Source organism: Miniopterus natalensis, chromosome 7 (genome assembly GCF_054644295.1).
Source record: "Miniopterus natalensis isolate mMinNat1 chromosome 7, mMinNat1.hap1, whole genome shotgun sequence".
Lineage (NCBI taxonomy): Eukaryota > Metazoa > Chordata > Mammalia > Chiroptera > Miniopteridae > Miniopterus > Miniopterus natalensis.
The window spans coordinates 4,999,926-5,018,022 of NC_142087.1; the positions used below are offsets into that span (position 1 = coordinate 4,999,926).

Sequence of the window (18,097 nt, forward strand, 5' to 3'; positions counted from 1 at the left end):
GGAACTAGGGGAAGGGGGAGCGAGCCACTGACCAAGGGGGCCTGTGGGCTGTACCACCGACCCTGTATACCCAGGGGTACTCAGAATGCCGAAGGGCTGAACCACTGGGCCCTGACGGGACCCTTACAGCGAACCACAGTGAGGGAATCGTGGAGGGGAGGAGAGAGGAGTCATACTGGCCATTGACCACACTCCCGGGGATGGGGAAGGGCCCTGGCCTGAAGGGCAAGGCTTCTCGGTCCCGTTTTACCGAAGCTCCCCTCTCTGCACACGCGAAAGCCTCACCCCGTCGGAGACTCAGTCTGTTCGTCAGCAAAATGGGCACACGGGTGTTGCTGGGTGGGCCGTGGTTGCCGGCGCCAGTAAGGTGGCCCACCTGTACCAGCACCCGCCACCTCTTCTCTCAGAGTGAAGGCCCCAGACCCTGCGCCCCCTTGTCAGGCGGCCCCCCGAGCCCATGGAGGAAAACGAGGTGGAGAGCAGTAGTGACGCGGCCCCTGGGCCTGGCCAGCCAGAGGAGCCCTCTGAGAGCGACTTGGGTGTGGGCACCTCAGAAGCGGTGTCCGCCGACAGCAGCGACGCAGCGGCAGCCCCGGGGCCGGCGGAGGCCGACGACTCGGAAGTGGGGCAAAGCTCGGACCGCGGCAGCAACTCTCTGGTATGGACCGTGCTGGCCGGAGTGGGTGGAGGTGGGGACCGCAGGCAGCAGCGCCTGGCAGCCAAGGGGAAGCAGCCAGTAAGGCTGGCCAGTAGCTAGTATTTGTTTTTTGTTTAACGTGAGTCAGGCGCCATGCCAAGCCCCTAACATGGATTTTCTCATTTAAGCCTCAAACCTTGTAAAGCAAATAACACTTTTTTCTACATCTTACAGAAAAGGAAACTGAGGCACGGAGCGCTGACAGGGCCAGGATTCAGATCTAGGCTGTGGTCTTACCCACTGCACTACCCACTGTCATCACTATTTTGGGAGATAGGTGTCCTGGTTCAAGTCTTGCCTCTGCCTCTGATTCACAGAGTACCTCTTTGAGCCTCAGTCTTCCTGTCTGTAAAACAGAGTAGGAATACCTGCTTCTGAGCATACTCTGTTGTGAGCTCCCACCAGGCATTCTCTTGGAAACACTTTGTAAAACCATCTCCTCCTGGCTCTGCCGCTTCCCTAGCACCCTTGCTCTTGAGCAAGCTACCCAACTTGTAGCTGTCAGGTTTCTCACCTATAAAGTGGGAATGATGAACATACCTGCCCCAATAGGGTTTTTGTAAGGATTAAATTAATTAATATGAGCAAAGCAATTAAAACAGTGCTCAGCACATAATAAACACTCAAGTATTAGCCATTACTGTTGTTATTATGGGCAAGACAGTGATCATTTTCAAGACATTATAGAGGTGCACAACAATGGCCCCCACTTTGGGGTCCAGGGTTTCATTAATTCAGCAGAGATGGACCTACCATGTGCCCAGCTTGCATTGGATCCTGGAGATACAGCAGGGACAAGACAAATGTGGTCCCAGCCCTTATGGAGGGTACAGCCAGACCTGGGAGGTGTTACACTACACAGTAAATAGTGCTGTGATGTGGGAACACAGGCGACTGCAGCACTGAAGGGAAGTCCTAATTTGGCCTTTTGGGTCATGGTCAGCTTCCAAGAAGAGGTACCAGCCAAATGGCGGGAAGAAAGCTGGGAAAATTTAGCCATGATGTAATGCTGAGAAGCATTTCAGGCAGAGGGAATAGCTTATTCGAAAGTGGAACAAAAATAGCTACACCTGGCTGTTGTGTAGGGGATATGGGGCCTTTACCTGACCAGAGCCAGGTACCCTGGGACTTGTTCTTAGGGAGCTCTGCAACTGGAGGGCTTCTCTCACTAGTACTCAATGGGGCCGAGGGTATAGGTGTCTCCACTCACCATGTCCTTGGGCCTAGAAGCTCTATCTAGAGGGTGGCAGCCTGCCCTGCCCCATCCCTGGCTCCTAAACTCCCTCTCTCCCTGTTTCCTGTCCCCCAGGAGGAGGTATCTGAGAGCAGCTCAAGCACGGACCCCCTGCCCCATGGCTACCTCCCTGATTCATCTTCTGTGTCCCATGGGCCAGTGGCAGGGGTGGCAGGTGGCCCCCCAGCTCTCGTGCACTCCAGCGCACTCCCAGACCCCAACATGCTGGTGTCCGACTGCACAGCTTCTTCCTCAGACCTGGGCTCAGCCATCGACAAGATTATTGAGTCCACCATCGGGCCCGACCTCATCCAGAGTAAGTCAGGCAGAGGGTGGCAAGAGTCGGCCCCCTGGGATTTCCCTGCAGAGTCCAGTAGAACCATCTCTGCTTGTGAAAACTGAGGAAAGTAACTCTCCCACTCTAAATGTATAACATGGGGATGATAACTACCTCATAGTGGCAAATGGTGTGAGGATTTAATGTGCCAGTACAGTCAAGTTCTTAGCATAGTGACTGGCATATGATAAGCACTCAATAAATAAACAGTAACACCTAACTTTATACTGAGGTCTGTTCTAAACACTTTACATCCAATAGCTCATTAATCCTCCCAGGAACCCCAAAAGGTAGGTGCTATTCTTATCCTCATAGTGTAAATGAGAAATCGGAGGCACAGAGGATGTAAAATAATTTACCCACTGTCTCCAGCAACTGTTGGGCCTTGAGCTCAGATGGTCTGACTCCAGAGCTCATGGTTTTCCAAACTGTACCTGCTATTAATGATGCATGTAAAGGAAAAACCCTGGGATGGTCTGGAAAGCCAACCCTAAGAAACTGGTGCAGGAGCTGGACCTTAACCTTGGGGAAGTTTGAAGAGGAAGGAGGGGAACTCTCCAGGTTTAGTGGTCATAGGCAGGTCAGCTTGGGTAGCCATGGCATCTGTATGACTGTGGGTCATCATGGCACACAAACCAGACTTCCCAATAGCCCTACCCTGGGTGGGTGGGGAGTGGAGAGGCATCCGAGGTTCAGTGGGGCGATGCAGCTGGTTCAGAGTCACACCGGTGAGCCAGAATGAGTGGGCAATGACAATTGTCATTGTCAACTGAAAATTCCCTCCCCACATCTCTGACTAGGCTGCATCACTGTGACCAGTGCTGAGGATGGTGGGGCTGAGACCACACGGTACCTGATCCTGCAGGGACCAGACGATGGTAAGACTCCAGGGTCCAGACCCAGGAAGCCCTGCAGTGGACATGAGAGTAGGAGAGGAAGGCTCAGCAACAAACTCACTGTGTGATCTTGACAGAGTATCCACTGCTCTGGGCCTCAGTTTCCCCACTGTTACTCTGGTAGGGAGTTGGGTTCTAGGATTCCTGGGCCTGCCTGAGTGGGACAGCTGTAGCTCATGGCCAACCTCCCCCTCCACTTCCCTTCCCTCCGATTCCCTCACCAACCCCCAGGTGCCCCCATAGCATCGCCAATGTCCAGTTCCACCCTGGCCCACAGCCTGGCAGCCATCGAGGCCCTGGCTGACGGCCCCACGTCTACATCTACATGCCTGGAGCCACCTGAGGAGGCACAGGGTGGGTCCAGCTCCCCAGCACAGCCTCCCCCGGCTTCTGGCACTGAGGAGCCAGACCTGCAGAGCCTGGAGGCCATGATGGAGGTGGTGGTGGTGCAGCATTTCAAGTGCAAGATGTGCCAGTACCGGAGCAGCACCAAGGCCACACTACTACGCCACATGCGGGAGCGGCACTTCCGCCCAGGTGCATTGATAGCAGCCTATCTGGCTGGGACTGCATAGGTGGGGATGGGGTGCTGAGAGCCAGACACAGAAGCTTATCTTACCCCCTTCCCACAAGTGGCAGCAGCAGCAGCTGGTAAAAAGGGACGTCCACGGAAATGGGGTACCTCGACCAAGACCCAAGAGGAAGAGGCACCAGAGGAGGAAGATGATGATGATATTGTAGATGCCGGTGCCATTGACGACCTAGAGGGTAGGCTACTGTGGCTCCCAGGCATACTACCTCCACCCCCATCAACAAATACTGGGCTCTTTCTGGCCCTCACAGAGAGCCAGGTAAAAAGAATTGGCACAGAAACAGCCATAGGTGCCTTCAGTAAAAAATGGAAGAGTTGGGGCACTGGGATTAGGACCTCTGTATGCAGTTGTGCAGGCTGTGCACTGAAAAAGCACCAACCACAGCTAAGGGCCACATTCACATTTGTCCAACAGAAATAGAATGCAAGCCACAGATGTACTTTTCTTTTTTATAGCCATATTTTTTAAAAGGATGGAATTAAGTTTAATTGTATAGTTTACCCAATATGTGTATTATTTCAACATGCAATCATTATAAAATATTGTTAGGGAGTTATTTTACTTTTTTTTTTTATACTAATTTTTGGAATCCAGTGTGTATTTTACACTTAATTATGTCTGTCTCAGTTTAGGCTAGGCACATTTCAAGGGCTCAATAGCCACATTCATCCAATGGCTTCTGTGTTGTCATAGACTTTGTGTCTTGCACAGTCATAGAGTTTGTAGACTTGAATGTTTATTTCAACTGTTTTCTAACAGTGTCTATAAAGTGTCTTGAGGAAGGGGCGCCTTTTTCTAATTCACATAAAGGTGCTGCGTAAGCCAATGGCAGGTGTCAGGAAAAATGCAGAGGAAGGACTGCAGAAGCCTGGAAAGGGATGTGCACAGTCAGCCATGGGGACATCAGGAGGGCTGTCTGGAGGAGGCATCACTGGTGGGCATGAAGGAAGAGTGGACAGGGATGGGGAAGTGGGCCTCTTCGAGAAGTGGGGCAAGGGATCAGGGCTGAAAGGGTGGATCCAGCACTGAATCCCCACCTTCTCTCACTGTCCCCACAGAGGACAGCGACTACAATCCAGCTGAGGATGAGCCCCGGGGCCGACAGCTACGGCCCCAGCGCCCCACTCCCAGTACACTGAGACCCAGAAGGAGACCTGGCCGGCCCCGGAAGCTGCCTTGCCTGGAGACCTCGGACCTCCCAAATGGTGAGACTTGGTCGTGGGTGGGGCCGAGGGATGGCCTCCTTCCCTGCTGGCTTCTGTGGAGTCCTGGGGACTGAGTGTGCTGTACAGAGCAGCATGTCTCAAGCCAGGGTAGCCTGCTGGCCTCCTTGTAAAGGGGAAATCTCTCTGGGCCAGGCTTGAGAAACCCTGAGTTAAGAAACGATATATTAGCTTTATTGAAAGGCTGTTACATGGTAAGTTGTCACAGCACAGGAGAGGTTGAGTCTTTATAGCTGAACTAGTAAGATAAGTTTTAAGTATTATTACTGAAATAAGAACAAAGCTGAGGCCTGAGACTGTCCAAGGAGCACAGGCTTGGAGCATTATAGGCTGGGGCTCCTCGTGGCCGTTCATACCAGCTCTGCCATTTACTAGCCGTGTAACCTGGAGCATGTTACTTTGCCTCTTGAATCCCCTTTTTATAAATGCAAGTGATAGCACCTGCCTTTTAGGATTGCTTTAAGGCATAAATATTCACAAAAAGGCAGATGATAGCTGTCTTTATACATGCAGTTTGGAGGGAATTGTTTCATTTTTTTAGTCTCCTTTTTTAAAATAACTTTTTACCTAGATTTTCCAGAGATGGAAAAGCACACCTGTCTTAAGTGCATAGCTCAGTGCAGTTTCACAAGGTGGACACATCTGTATAACCTAGCACCCCAATCAAGAAACAGGATGTTGCCTGGCCAGGCGTGGCTTAGCGGTTGAGCATCAACCTAGGATCCAGGATATCCCTTTTCGATTCCCAGTCAGGGCACATGCCCAGGTTGTGGGCTCGATCCCCAGTCGGGGGCGTGCAGGAGGCAGCCCATCAATGACGCCGCTCTCAATATTGATGTTTTTCTCTCTCTTCTTCTCTGAAATCAATAAAGATATATTTTAAAAATAAATATTTACTTTAAAAAGAAAAGAAACAGGATGTTACCAGCATTGTCTGTAACCTTTTTTTTTTTTTTTTAATATATCTTTATTGATTTCAGACAGAGGAAGGGAGAGGGAGAGAGAGATAGAAACATCAATGATGAGAGAGTCATTGATCGGCTGCAGCCCACAACCTGGGCATGTGCCCTGACTGGGAATTGAACCCCGATCTCCTAGATCCTAGGTTGATGCTCAACTGCTGAGCCACGCCTGGCCTGGCTGTCTGTATCATTTTTAACTTTTAAAACATTATATTGAGATATTATTGATGTGCTTGAATAGATAACACTCTCATCTGCCCTCCAGCCACACAGCCTGCCTAGAGAAACCAGTGTTAAAGTGCTGCTGTTGCTTCCCAGACTAGAATGTTCTCATGAGGTCACTAGAGCAGCAGTTATCATCTTCATTTCCAAATGGGGAAAATGAGACACAAAGGAGGACTAGCTTTGCCTAAGGACACACAGCAAGTCAGTGGCAGAGCTGAACTTATCACGCAGGTCTCCTGACTGAGGTCCCTAGCTTTCTGGCTGCTGCTCCAGACGCACATTTAAGTCACGCTGTGCTGCCCTCTAACCACGACCTGGCTGCATCTATGCTGTGACCTGACATGTCCATTGGTGGACTGTGACTATATGTGGGGGAAATATTTTGTCTGGCCTGTGTCACACCTGTCCACATCTGTTCTGGTGTGTTGTGGCTGATTTGTGACCTGGCATGTCTGTGGCAGGTGTGGGAAGAGAGCCTCCAGTGAGTTCCCAGAATGGACAGAGCCCTCCGGAGCTACAGGACCCTGAGGCACCCAGCTCCTCAGGCCCAGGACACCTGGTGGCCCTGGGCAAGACCGATAGGGTCCCAGTGGAGCCTAATATAAGCCAATCAGATGCAGAGAACGCAGCACCCACCTGCCAGGAGGAGCCCGACACCCCACCTCGCCGCCGTGGCCGACCCTCCAGGCGCTTCCTAGGCAAGAAATACCGCAAGTAAGTGGAACAGAGATGAGGGTCAGGGAGGCAGCCGGGTGGCCCCAGCCCAGCCAGACCTCTCCTCAACACCCTCCTGGCAGATATTATTACAAGTCACCCAAACCACTTCTGAGGCCCTTCCTGTGCCGCATCTGTGGCTCCCGCTTCCTGTCCCACGAGGACCTGCGCTTCCATGTAAACTCCCATGAAGCCGGAGACCCCCAGCTCTTCAAGTGCCTTCAGTGCAGCTATCGCTCACGCCGATGGTCCTCACTCAAGGTGCGAGCTGCAGCTGGAAAGGAGAGTAGCTGGGAAGGGGAAGGGGAAGGCACAAGGCATGGAGGGAAAAGGAGGCTGGATGAGAGAAGGCAAAAGCCGACTGGTGGCGCCAAGAGGGAATTGGAGGTAACAGGGCCTTCCTGGGCACCATCTCCTGCTGCTTTGCCTGGCGCATGTCTGGGCTGCCATGAGTGGGTTGTAGTTTTCCCCCGTGGTTGGTTTTGCAGGTCACACACACTATAGCGGCGTGGCATCTTCAGGGGTGCTATTTGTGTAGTGGACATCATAGGTCTGCTTGTTCACCACCATCGCCAGCAGGTGGCAGTAAAGCTGGTTTTATCTAATTCAGTACATTAAAGTTTTCTAGCAGTTGGCAGTAATGTGTCTCATGAGAGGAGCCCAGTACCCAGGCCTTGTAGGCCACTCTCATTTCATATCTTCACGCCCAAGGAGGTCTCTTATAGGTGTCTATAGTTCCATTTTACTGACCAAGGAAACTGTAATTTGGCTGGACCAAAGTAAGGCAGCAAGTTGGCCATCACTGGGGGTGGGGGATCCTCAAGGAGAAATAGCCACAGCCCCTGTGCTTTCTGCACACAGTGCTTCCTCACACAGGGACCGGTGACCTGGAAGTTGTTCTCTGGAACCTCAATGGTGGGGGACTGGGGTGGCTATCCCATCTTGCAGTGGGGAGGGTGTAGGCTGTGGAGCTGTGCTGCCTGGGTTCAACTTCCAAGTTCATAAGGTCACTGTGGGACCTCAGCAAGTCACTTCACTCTGAGCCTCAGTTTCCTCCTCTATCAAATGGTCAATGGGACAGGGCCTGGTGCAGCACAGCTATGTTTGTTGGGGTGAGTCCCCAGCCCTCATAGGCCCCAATGCTGGCAACACTCCCTCATTCTGCGATCCTGCTCATACAGCAAATCTAGGTGAGGTGTGGCAGGAGGGGAGTCTGAGCCCCCGCCCACTCTCCTTTTGCCTCTTTCCCAGGAGCACATGTTCAACCATGTAGGCAGTAAGCCCTACAAGTGTGATGAATGCACCTACACCAGCGTCTACAGGAAAGATGTCATTCGGCATGCAGCCGTGCACAGCCGGGACCGGTCAGTGGGTGTGGGTGGGATGGGGACAGGGTGGGAACCTGGGAGCCCAGGATAACCATGGTTCCAATTAGTATCTGCTCAGGGCCAGGCCCATTCACAACACATTACAGACATTGGAAAGAGAAGACGATTTATCCTAGATCACTTGGCTCAAATAGAGCAGTAGCAGGACCTTGAGGTCCCTTACTTAGTCTCTTCCCTGCTACAAGCTTTAGTTTCCCATCTGTAGAATGGGAACTGTCATTGTTGAGGGGATTAGAGGAAATTGTATACCTAAAGGGGCTCCAGTAAATGATCTAAAGATTTCCAGACTCCTGGTCCACACTCATCTTTCATGGCACTGAGAGAGCAGACTTCGGACAAGTATGTGGCAAAACAAAAAGCCTTAGGAGCTTAGTGATAGCTCGCTGAACTAAAATTAGATCTGCAGCTTCAGGAACGAGTTAGCTCCACAGGAAGGAGGAGCAGTGAGCAAAGGTTGGATACAGGGATCCACTAGGTGGATCTGTTAACAAAAATTCCAAAAGAAATTAAAAGAGAATTTTATTCATATATGCTTTGCAAATCAAAGAACATAGTCCTCAGTATGAACAAAAGACTTGCAAAAGACTAGGGAAGCAAGATCGTAAAATTACATTATTGGTTTTCTTTTCTCATATTGCCATATATAAATGTATCAAGTCAACAGGTTACACATCTTACATCATTTGTTTTTTGATCAGTGGTGGCAACTGGATTTTTCAGCAGTGGGCTGACTCAGTGGTCAGCAAGTGGGGCTGTGATGCAAAAATCCAACTGTTGGGCCACATATGATGATGTAAAAGTTCTTGTAAGTCCTCAGATCTCAGACTGTGTTTATGGGAAAGCCATTTCTCCAAGGTGCTTACAGGTTTTCCTAAAGTAAAAAGGAAAGGGGGTTTCTATGTCCAAATAATGTTGGGGACATCAGGTTGAACCACTAGTACAACAGTATTTTTTCCTGTGGGACTTCTCAGAGTCTTTAAAATGCAAATGTATTTTGTGACTGAGAGAAAGAATACACCATTCCCAAATGTAGTGAAGTGCACAACTTATTTATAGTACTCTCAGCATTTTCCCCAGCAAACTCTAAGAGAAAGGGGCTTGGGTGGAGAGTAGGGACACTCAGGGCTGAGACTGGGTCTCAGGGGCTTGAATGGGCTTGGAGAAGTGATGTTCTAATTCCCATGCCTTTTTCCCCCAGGAAGAAGAGGCCAGATCCTGTAAGTCTGGGGCCCTGGCCTGGGAAGGGAACCAGCTTGAGGGCTGCTTGTGGGAATGGGGCCGGGAAGTGAGGTCTCTTCATCTGGCTCCTTCTCATCCCTCTCCAGACCCCAAAGCTGAGCTCCTTCCCCTGTCCCGTGTGTGGCCGTGTCTACCCGATGCAGAAGAGACTCACACAACACATGAAGACACACAGTACTGAGAAGCCCCACATGTGTGACAAGGTAGGTGGGGCCAAGGGCTGGGTGGGGGTGGGGACAGGAAGCCTCCCTGGGTCATCCATCACCCAACTCAGCCTACCCCTTACAGTGTGGAAAGTCTTTTAAGAAGCGCTACACCTTCAAGATGCACCTGCTCACCCATATCCAGGCTGTCGCCAACCGCAGGTATGTCCCTTGAGAGGTCCCTGAGGCTGGAGCAATCCCCACCCCACCGCTGAACTGTCCTCCCTCTGACCACCGCCAGATTCAAGTGCGAGTTTTGCGAGTTTGTTTGTGAGGACAAGAAGGCACTGCTGAACCACCAGCTGTCCCATGTCAGCGATAAGCCCTTCAAATGCAGCTTTTGCCCCTACCGTACCTTCCGAGAGGACTTCCTCCTGTCTCACGTGGCCGTCAAGCACACAGGTCAGGCCAGCCACTCCTCCCTGTCAGCCCTAACCTCACCCTTGCTCCCAGTCAGAGCCTCAGCTCTGACCTCCTCCTCCCCTGCAGCCACAGGAGCAGCTGGAACCCTTCAGTTGTAAAGGGAATCCTCTCTGCAGGAGCCACTCTAATCTCAGCTCCAGTTCTAGCTCAGCCTACTGCTCTCAGGGTGGCCCTGGGCCAGTCATTTTCCCTCTCTGAGCCTTCCTTAGCTGTGAAATGGGGGAATAGAACTACTGTATGGTGGTTATAAAAATGAGTTCCATTTGTTCCCTGAGCCCTATCTGTGCTGGGCACTGGGCTAGAGATGGGACTTAAATAGGCTCTGCCCTCAGGAGATGAAGCAGCAGAAACAGCATCAGTCTATGCTTGCCCCATGGAAGGCATGCAACAACAGTTGGTTTTTTCTTCTCCTTGGTATCCAGCTGTCTGTCAGGCACACTAGGGGAGATTAGAGAAAGGAAGCCAGGGGCTCCCTTCACCAGATTCCTGTCTACCTGGGGGCTGTTATTCACAAGAGGAGTGTGTGGTCATGTGACCTTGGAAGTAGGCATTGGCAAGAAGGCTGTGAGTGCAGAGGGTGGACCTGGTTCGCTTCTGTCCTGGCCCACCACCATGGACAGCACGTGTGTTTGCCTGAGCTCAGGAAGGAATCACTGGGAGTGAATCACTTGGAGAAGTCCTTGGGGTCATGGAAGGCTTCTCTGAGAGGGCAGGTGAGGGGGTGAGCAGGCACGAGCATCCCCCCACATGTGCCTACAGGGGCCAAACCCTTTGCTTGTGAGTACTGCCACTTCAGCACACGGCACAAGAAGAATCTACGCCTGCACGTACGGTGCCGACATGCAAGCAGCTTTGAGGAATGGGGGCGACGCCACCCCGAGGAGCCCCCCTCCCGTCGTCGCCCCTTTTTCTCTCTGCAACAGATTGAGGAGCTGAAGCAGCAGCACAGTGCAGCCCCTGGGCCACCCCCCAGCCCCCCAGGACCTGCTGAGGTAAGCTCAGCCAAGCAGGCAGCAGACAGAAAGGGCTGGGGCATGTGCCAGGATGACAGTGTGATGTGACCTCTTCCAGCATCCTCATTTGCACATTGGGTGCAACAAAGTGATCCCTGCCTCTCTGGATCGTGGTAAAGAGCAGCTGAGGTGCCCTGACTGGTTTGTCTCAGTGGTTAAAGCGTTGGCCCGTGGACTGAAGGGTCCCAGGTTCAATTCTGGCCAAGGGCACATACCTCAGTTGCAGGCTCCATCCCTGGCCCTGGTTGGCGAGTGAACTGGAGGCAACCGATTGATGTTTCTCTCTCACATCGATGTTTCTCTTTCTCCCTTCCTTCCACTCTCTCTGAAAAGCAATGGAAAAAATACCCTCAGATGAGGATTAAAAAAATTTTTTTAAATTAAAAAAACGCAGCTGAGGTCACAGACATGCCAGCCCTAAACTCAGAGTAGGGGTAGCTTTCCAGTGCTAGTAATAGAGAGTGGAAATATCAATAGCTTAACTGTGATAATAGTTTATTATTTTCCCATATAAAGAAAGTCTAAACGTCAGCAGTTCAGCGCTGGTGTGGCAGCTCCATGGCCAGTCATCAGGGACCAAGTTCTCTCTGTATTTTTTGCCAGCCCTCTTAGGGATACCACTTCCATCTTTGTGGTTGCTCATGGTTCAGTATAGCTGTAGGAGCTCCAGCCTTCCTAGCCACATCCTAGGCACAAAGCAGGAGGAAAGGATGGGGGAAAGGCAAAAAGGATGTCTGCCATCTATCCACGTATCTTCCTTGTGAACTTTACCAGAAGCTCCTGCTCAGCCATATGACCACACTTTACCTAACTATAAGAGAGGCTAAGAAATATAGTCCTGTAGCTGAGCACGTTTCCTCTTCACTTCCCCGCCAAAAGATGGACTGTCACGATGTGCTGATAGAACACAGGCTCTGGAATCAGTCTTGTGTTCAAGTCCCAGTTCTTCTATTTACTGGCTTTGAGATCTTAAGCCAGATACTTCACCTCTCTGAGCCTCAGCCAGTTCATCTGTAGCATTGAGCTGGTAAATGCCTTTAAAAGTGGTTGTGAAGATGAAACAAGCCAACATATATGAAGTGCCCAATACATAGTATGTGCTTGGCACTTGAATCTGAGCTGCCCTCTCAGGGTTGGCCATATCCCCACCCTGCAGGTCCCCCCAGAGGCAGCACCTTTCCAGTCACCTGAGACTCCCCCACTGCTCTGTTCTGACACCCTGGGTGGTGCCACCATCATCTACCAGCAAGGTGATCTCTGAGGAAGGGTGGGAGCCAGGGTGCTGGGGAAGGGTAGGGCTTGTGCTGGAGGAGGGGGAGGGCATTGGGTGCCATTTTTCCAGCCCTTTCTAAGTCTCAGGTCCCACCCAACCCAGGAGCTGAGGAGTCTACTGCCATGGCCACACAGACAGCTTTGGATCTGCTGCTGAACATGAGTGCTCAGAGGGAGCTGGGGGCTGCCGCCCTGCAGGTGAGCTACCTGGGGACCTCTTCAGTGAACACTGGGAGGAGAGGAGAGCAACGAAGCAGACATGCCCCACCCTTGGGGAGCTCCCAGTTAGTGGGTGAGACAGATACACTGACACCCAGTGGGGACAGGCACAGGAGGGGCACCAGCTGTGCCAGGGAGGCTTCAGGAGGTCAGGGAGGTCAGAGGATCTCCCACTTCACTCTCCAGAATCGCTAGCAACCTCTGCAATGCTGAGCAGTGAGCACTGCTTCTCATGCTTTCCTAGCTCTGTGGCCAGCCTGTGCCTATGGGTCTAGACTAGCTTTCCATCTAGCTTAATGTCCTCATTCATGACACCTCCTGCAGCCTGAGGAACTCCAAGGCTTTCTCTAGCTCAGACCTCTCTCTTGCCTGTGCATCTCAAGCCCACACCCTCTCCCAAGTTCATCTTTACTTCTTATTCTTCCATCCAGCTCCAGGTTCACCTTCACCCCCATCTCCTCTCCTCCTGTACCTCCCTGCACTTCTCTAAGACAGAGAAGTTTGTGTGTGCCTCCTGTCTCCCAGCCTTTCGAAAAGATGTATATTTTTGAGGTGATAAATTTCAAGAACTTGGAGCAGTAACAGGCTGCTGGGGGCTGGGACAAAACTCCATGGAAGAGGGAGCCTGGTGTTGGATCTGGAAATCTTCATAAGATTTAACTTATGGTGTTTGGAGGTGTAGAAAAGTTTTACATTTTTAGATACTTAAACGTATCAGTCTTTAATCGTTTTGCCTTTAGTATCATCCCTGGAAAGGCCTCCTTCACCCCCCAAGACTATATAAACATTCATTTGTACTTACTTCTTAGGGTTTTATTTTTTACACTTAAATTTTCACTCCAGCTTATTTTTGGTGTATGCAAAAAGCTAGGAGACTAACTTAATATTTTTTCCAAAGTTGTCCAGTGCAGTATATCGAATAATCTTCCTAGTGGTTGGAAATGTCCCCTTTATCATTCTCTAGATTCCCACACATTCTGACCTGTCTTCTCTTCTTGTGCCAGTATCATGCATTTTTTATTACAAAAGTATATGCTTGTAAAAAACAAAATGAACATTATGTTCTATATATAAGGTGAAAGTCTTTAACATTCCTCCCTTCCCTTAGATGACCACTGTTAGCAGGTTAATAAGCATGTCTCAAGTTTTATTCATGGGCACACTGACAGACGTTTTGTTTCTTAAAAAGTGGGATGTCATCTCATCAACAACCTGTCTTTTCTTCACTCAGCAGTGTGGGGGGCTCAGCCTGGTGGGTACATGCAGATCTTCCCAACATCTCCACATCACATCTCCATATCCTTCCATCAGATGTCATAACGTTTACTTCGTTAGTCCTTCACTGGTTGGGTTGTTTCGTTTTTCATTAACTCAAGGCAGTGCTTTAGTGCACATATATTTTCAGGTGATCATAGACATTTTTTTATTTAAAAAAATAACAAAAAAACCTCCTAAAAGTAGAATTGGTGGGTCTGAAGGTATGAAGCCTCATAAAAATATATGCCAGTTTATAGGACCACCACTAGAGAGTGTTTCTCTACACCCTTGCTGACACTGGGTATCATCAGTCTTTATAAATTTCTTCAATGTAATAGAAGCATATTTCATGATCATAATTTATAATTTTGTGATCATAAATGAGATTGAACTTCTTTCTGTATGTTCATAGACCATTTTATTTCTTCTCTGACGTACCTGTGTGTCCTGTATCATCTTTTAAATTAGTCCTTTTTATTATTGCTTTGCAAGAGCTCTTTATATAAAAAGTCCACCTTTTCTCTCTCATATGAATTGTTAAATCCCAATCAACTCCTCTCCCCAATTTCTTTGTTTTCTGATTTCATTTTATGGTTTGTTGTGTTGTAGGTTGTGGCATATTTCTGTCATGATTAGAAAAATCTTCCTACCCAAGGATATAAAAAGTTATCCACATTTTTTCTTCATGTATGTAGAGTTTTATTATTACATTTAGTCTTTAATCCATTTGAAGCAGGCTTTGGAGTAAGATCTGAGGTCGCACTCTTTTTTTTTCTTAAATGTTTTGCCATTTGTCCCTCTACTCCAAGATTTCTCAACCTTGGCACTTTGCGCCAGATAATTCTTTGTTGTGGAGCTGTTCTGTGCATCCTAGGATGTTTAGCAGCATCCCTGACCTCTACTTGCTAGATGCCGGTTGCACCCCGCTCCCAATTCTAACAACCAAAAAAATGTCTCCAGACATTGCCCAGTGCCCCTAGGGGGTAGTATTGCTCTACCCTGTTCTTGTTAAGTTTATTTCCAGTAGCTGAACGGGATCTGGAAAGCCAAGCTGTGTTTTGGAAAGAACACACAGTTGGAGTTGTGCAAATAAGGGCTGGCAGCACTGGGTCTGGCCAGAGCTTGGGTGAGCTTTGAGTCCTTGAGATAGAGAAGAGCCTTAAACACCAGCTCCTTTGTCATAGACCCTGCTCAAAATGCACACTGGTGCCGTTGCAGGTGGCTGTGGTGAAGTCAGAGGATGCGGAAGCACAGTTAGCATCCCCTGGTGGGCAGCCCTCCCCAGTGAGTACCACTCCACAAGTGGTAACCCTCCATGTGGCAGAGCCAGGGGGCGGTGTGGCAGCCGAGAGCCAGCTAGGCCCCCCTGACCTACAGCAGATCACCCTGGCACCCACTCCATTTGGTGGGGCTGGCTACAGTGTCATCACAGCACCCCCTATGGAAGAGGGGACATCAGCTCCTGGCACACCCTACAGGTAAGGCCTGCCGCCCGCAAGGCTCCCTTCAGCCAGTTGTAATCATGCTGCAGGGAGTCAGAAGGACCCTTCCCATCCAGGCATAGTTGTCGGGAGGTAAAAATCCTAATACATATAAAGGGTTTGGACCATAGAGGAGTTGTATCCTTCTCAGGTCAAAAGCTACTGTCTTTTGAACACTTAGATGTTCCAGGCACTTGACATTTGTGAGCTCACCTAAACCATTCCCAGGAGGTCCACGTTTCCCTCATTTTACAAATGAGGAAACAGGCTAAGGAGGTTAAATAACTCTCCTAAGGTTAGCCATATAGGTGAGGATTTTAGCCCTGCTCCCTTTGGTTCTAAAGCCCATGTGCTTTGTTCTGGATGATACCTGAAGGTGTTTTCCAGTTCTGACCTTTGGAACTGGGGTTTGTTGGTGGCATTGGAGGCCTGGCATCTGCTCTCGGCTTCCTCCACACTTGAGCAAATTTTGGGCAGAAATGTATTTTATGTTGACCAAACCCCTGGGCAGTCTGAGGACGCCCTGAATCCAAGTACCAAACTGTGTAGTTGGGATGGGAGTCTGGATCACTGGCCCCGTATCTAGGCAGCCCTGTCTCAGCATCTGCCTTCTACTCTTGAGCTGCAGGTCCCTGTCAGCCCTGTCTCCCCTACTTGACCAGACTTGGGCTGGAACCCTTGGGCCTTTGCCCTGCCACTCCCCACCATGCCCATCAGGGGGTGGGATTATCACTCGTGAGCAGGATGATACTCTGGACACGGCACCATTGACAGAAGACAGTGGAGGTTCAGCTGGTAAAGGGCAGAGCCAGGATTTAACCTGTGGTGCAATCACCCCTCAGTTGATGGCTTTGGTGGGGAAGGGGACTTCTGTGGTCCTCTATCCCCTCCTAGAATGCTGACTCACCTCTCTCTTCCTCTGTGCCCACAGCGAGGAGCCCCCAGGGGAGGCAGCCCAGGCTGTGGTTGTGAGTGACACCCTGAAAGAAGCTGGCACCCACTACATCATGGCAGCTGATGGGACCCAGCTGCATCACATCGAGGTGAGGCTGGGTATCCCACCAAACCCCATTTCCCTTCCCATCCTTCCTTCTTCATGCTCCCATCTTTCCACAGCTGACTGCAGATGGCTCCATCTCCTTCCCAAGTTCCGATGCCTTGGCCTCTGGAGCCAAGTGGCCTCTGCTGCAGTGTGGGGGACCACCCAGAGACGACCCTGAGCCCCCAACTCCAGCTAGAACCCACCCAACAGGAGACCCCCAGGGCTCTGCCTCCCCACCTCCTACAACTAGCAAAGCCTTGGGCCTACTAGTGCCCCCCTCACCACCATCTGCAGCCACTGCATTGTCAAAGAAGTTTTCCTGCAAGATCTGTGCCGAGGCCTTCTATGGCCGAGCTGAAATGGAGAGTCACAAACGGGCCCATGCTGGACCGAGTGCCTTCAAGTGCCCTGATTGCCCCTTCAGCGCCCGCCAGTGGCCTGAGGTCCGGGTAGGTGCCACCCTGTCTCTACTGGCACTGTCTTGTGTCACAGACCTTGCCTGAGCACTCCCTCAAGCCAGCCCCCTGTTCCTCTCTAGTCAGAAATGACTCAGCAAAGCTCCCAGGCAGCTCAGTCTGTGAAGAGGGAGACCAGATGACATGACTGATGCCCAACAGTGTCCCCAGAGTAAACAATGCACATGGCAGAGCACAGGCAGGGAACATGTCCTGTGGACTTGGGGTGCTGGGAGATGCCACAGAGAAGTGGCGGCATGTGGCATGCTTAGGGAAATTCCAGTCATTTAGAATACAGAGGGCACAGAGTTCAAGGGAGGTTCTGGGGCAGGTTCATGGTCCAGTTTGGGGGACTCCCTCCCTTCACCCGAGGATTTCGTTTTCAGATCCAACCATACACTGAATTCTCACAGCACTTCAGTAATGGGAGCAGGGCCCAGGAGCCTAGAATGTCAGGGCTGGGAGAGACTGTCAGAGGTCCCTTCATCTGAACCTATACATTTAGGGGTAAACTCAGTCTGAGCAGGGACAGGATTTTCCAAGTGACCAAGGACAGAGCCTCTGGCTTTCCCTCTCTTAAGGACATGGCACCAAATCTTGGTCTGGTTTGTACTTTTTACCCAGCTCCTTCCAGATCCAGTTCAGAGGACAGTTCCCTAACAGCTCTTTGGGAGTTGTCTGTCCAGACCCAGCTGATGCCCCCAACTCTGCCCCTCTATAGGCCCACATGGTGCAGCACTCAAGCCTGCGGCCTCACCAGTGCAGCCAGTGCAGCTTTGCCTCCAAGAACAAGAAGGACCTGCGGCGGCACATGTTGACCCATACCAACGAGAAGCCTTTTTCATGCCACCTCTGCGGGCAGCGGTAAGACTTGGTACATATGGGCTAGGGCTACTGGGCATGCATGGTAGGGCCGCCCCTGAGCCTTTGTCCCTCCCCTGCAGTTTCAACCGGAACGGGCACCTCAAGTTCCACATCCAGCGGCTACATAGTCCTGATGGGAGAAAGGCAGGGACCCCTACTGCCCGGGCCCCAGCTGGGACCCCCACCCAGACCATCATTCTGAACAGTGATGACGAGACACTGGCTACACTGCACAGTGAGCTGCCCCAGGGGACCCAGGGTAGACAAGGGACTTGAGCCACTGCTCCAGAGAGTACCCTTGGGCCATGGTGGGGCCTGGGGCATATCAGATTTTCCTGGAGCCCCTGAATGAGCATGCTC

The 18,097-nt window shown here is 50.9% G+C and overlaps 1 protein-coding gene across 1 annotated transcript in view; it reads left to right on the forward strand.

Moving 5' to 3' along the window:
* Nucleotides 1–18,097, forward strand: part of ZNF335 (zinc finger protein 335) — a 20,267-nt gene continuing 2,170 nt past the window's right edge. The window contains exons 1-21 of the mRNA XM_016204825.2: nucleotides 1–658; nucleotides 2,007–2,247; nucleotides 3,069–3,146; nucleotides 3,396–3,701; nucleotides 3,798–3,932; nucleotides 4,816–4,962; nucleotides 6,629–6,881; nucleotides 6,965–7,142; nucleotides 8,133–8,245; nucleotides 9,468–9,486; nucleotides 9,595–9,711; nucleotides 9,797–9,873; nucleotides 9,953–10,113; nucleotides 10,894–11,126; nucleotides 12,304–12,397; nucleotides 12,523–12,617; nucleotides 15,114–15,373; nucleotides 16,308–16,419; nucleotides 16,493–16,867; nucleotides 17,595–17,737; nucleotides 17,818–17,972. Of these exons, the coding sequence (XP_016060311.2) occupies nucleotides 458–658; nucleotides 2,007–2,247; nucleotides 3,069–3,146; nucleotides 3,396–3,701; nucleotides 3,798–3,932; nucleotides 4,816–4,962; nucleotides 6,629–6,881; nucleotides 6,965–7,142; nucleotides 8,133–8,245; nucleotides 9,468–9,486; nucleotides 9,595–9,711; nucleotides 9,797–9,873; nucleotides 9,953–10,113; nucleotides 10,894–11,126; nucleotides 12,304–12,397; nucleotides 12,523–12,617; nucleotides 15,114–15,373; nucleotides 16,308–16,419; nucleotides 16,493–16,867; nucleotides 17,595–17,737; nucleotides 17,818–17,972 (3,493 nt within the window). The 5' untranslated portion in view covers nucleotides 1–457. The remainder of the gene's footprint in view (nucleotides 659–2,006; nucleotides 2,248–3,068; nucleotides 3,147–3,395; nucleotides 3,702–3,797; nucleotides 3,933–4,815; nucleotides 4,963–6,628; nucleotides 6,882–6,964; nucleotides 7,143–8,132; nucleotides 8,246–9,467; nucleotides 9,487–9,594; nucleotides 9,712–9,796; nucleotides 9,874–9,952; nucleotides 10,114–10,893; nucleotides 11,127–12,303; nucleotides 12,398–12,522; nucleotides 12,618–15,113; nucleotides 15,374–16,307; nucleotides 16,420–16,492; nucleotides 16,868–17,594; nucleotides 17,738–17,817; nucleotides 17,973–18,097) is intronic.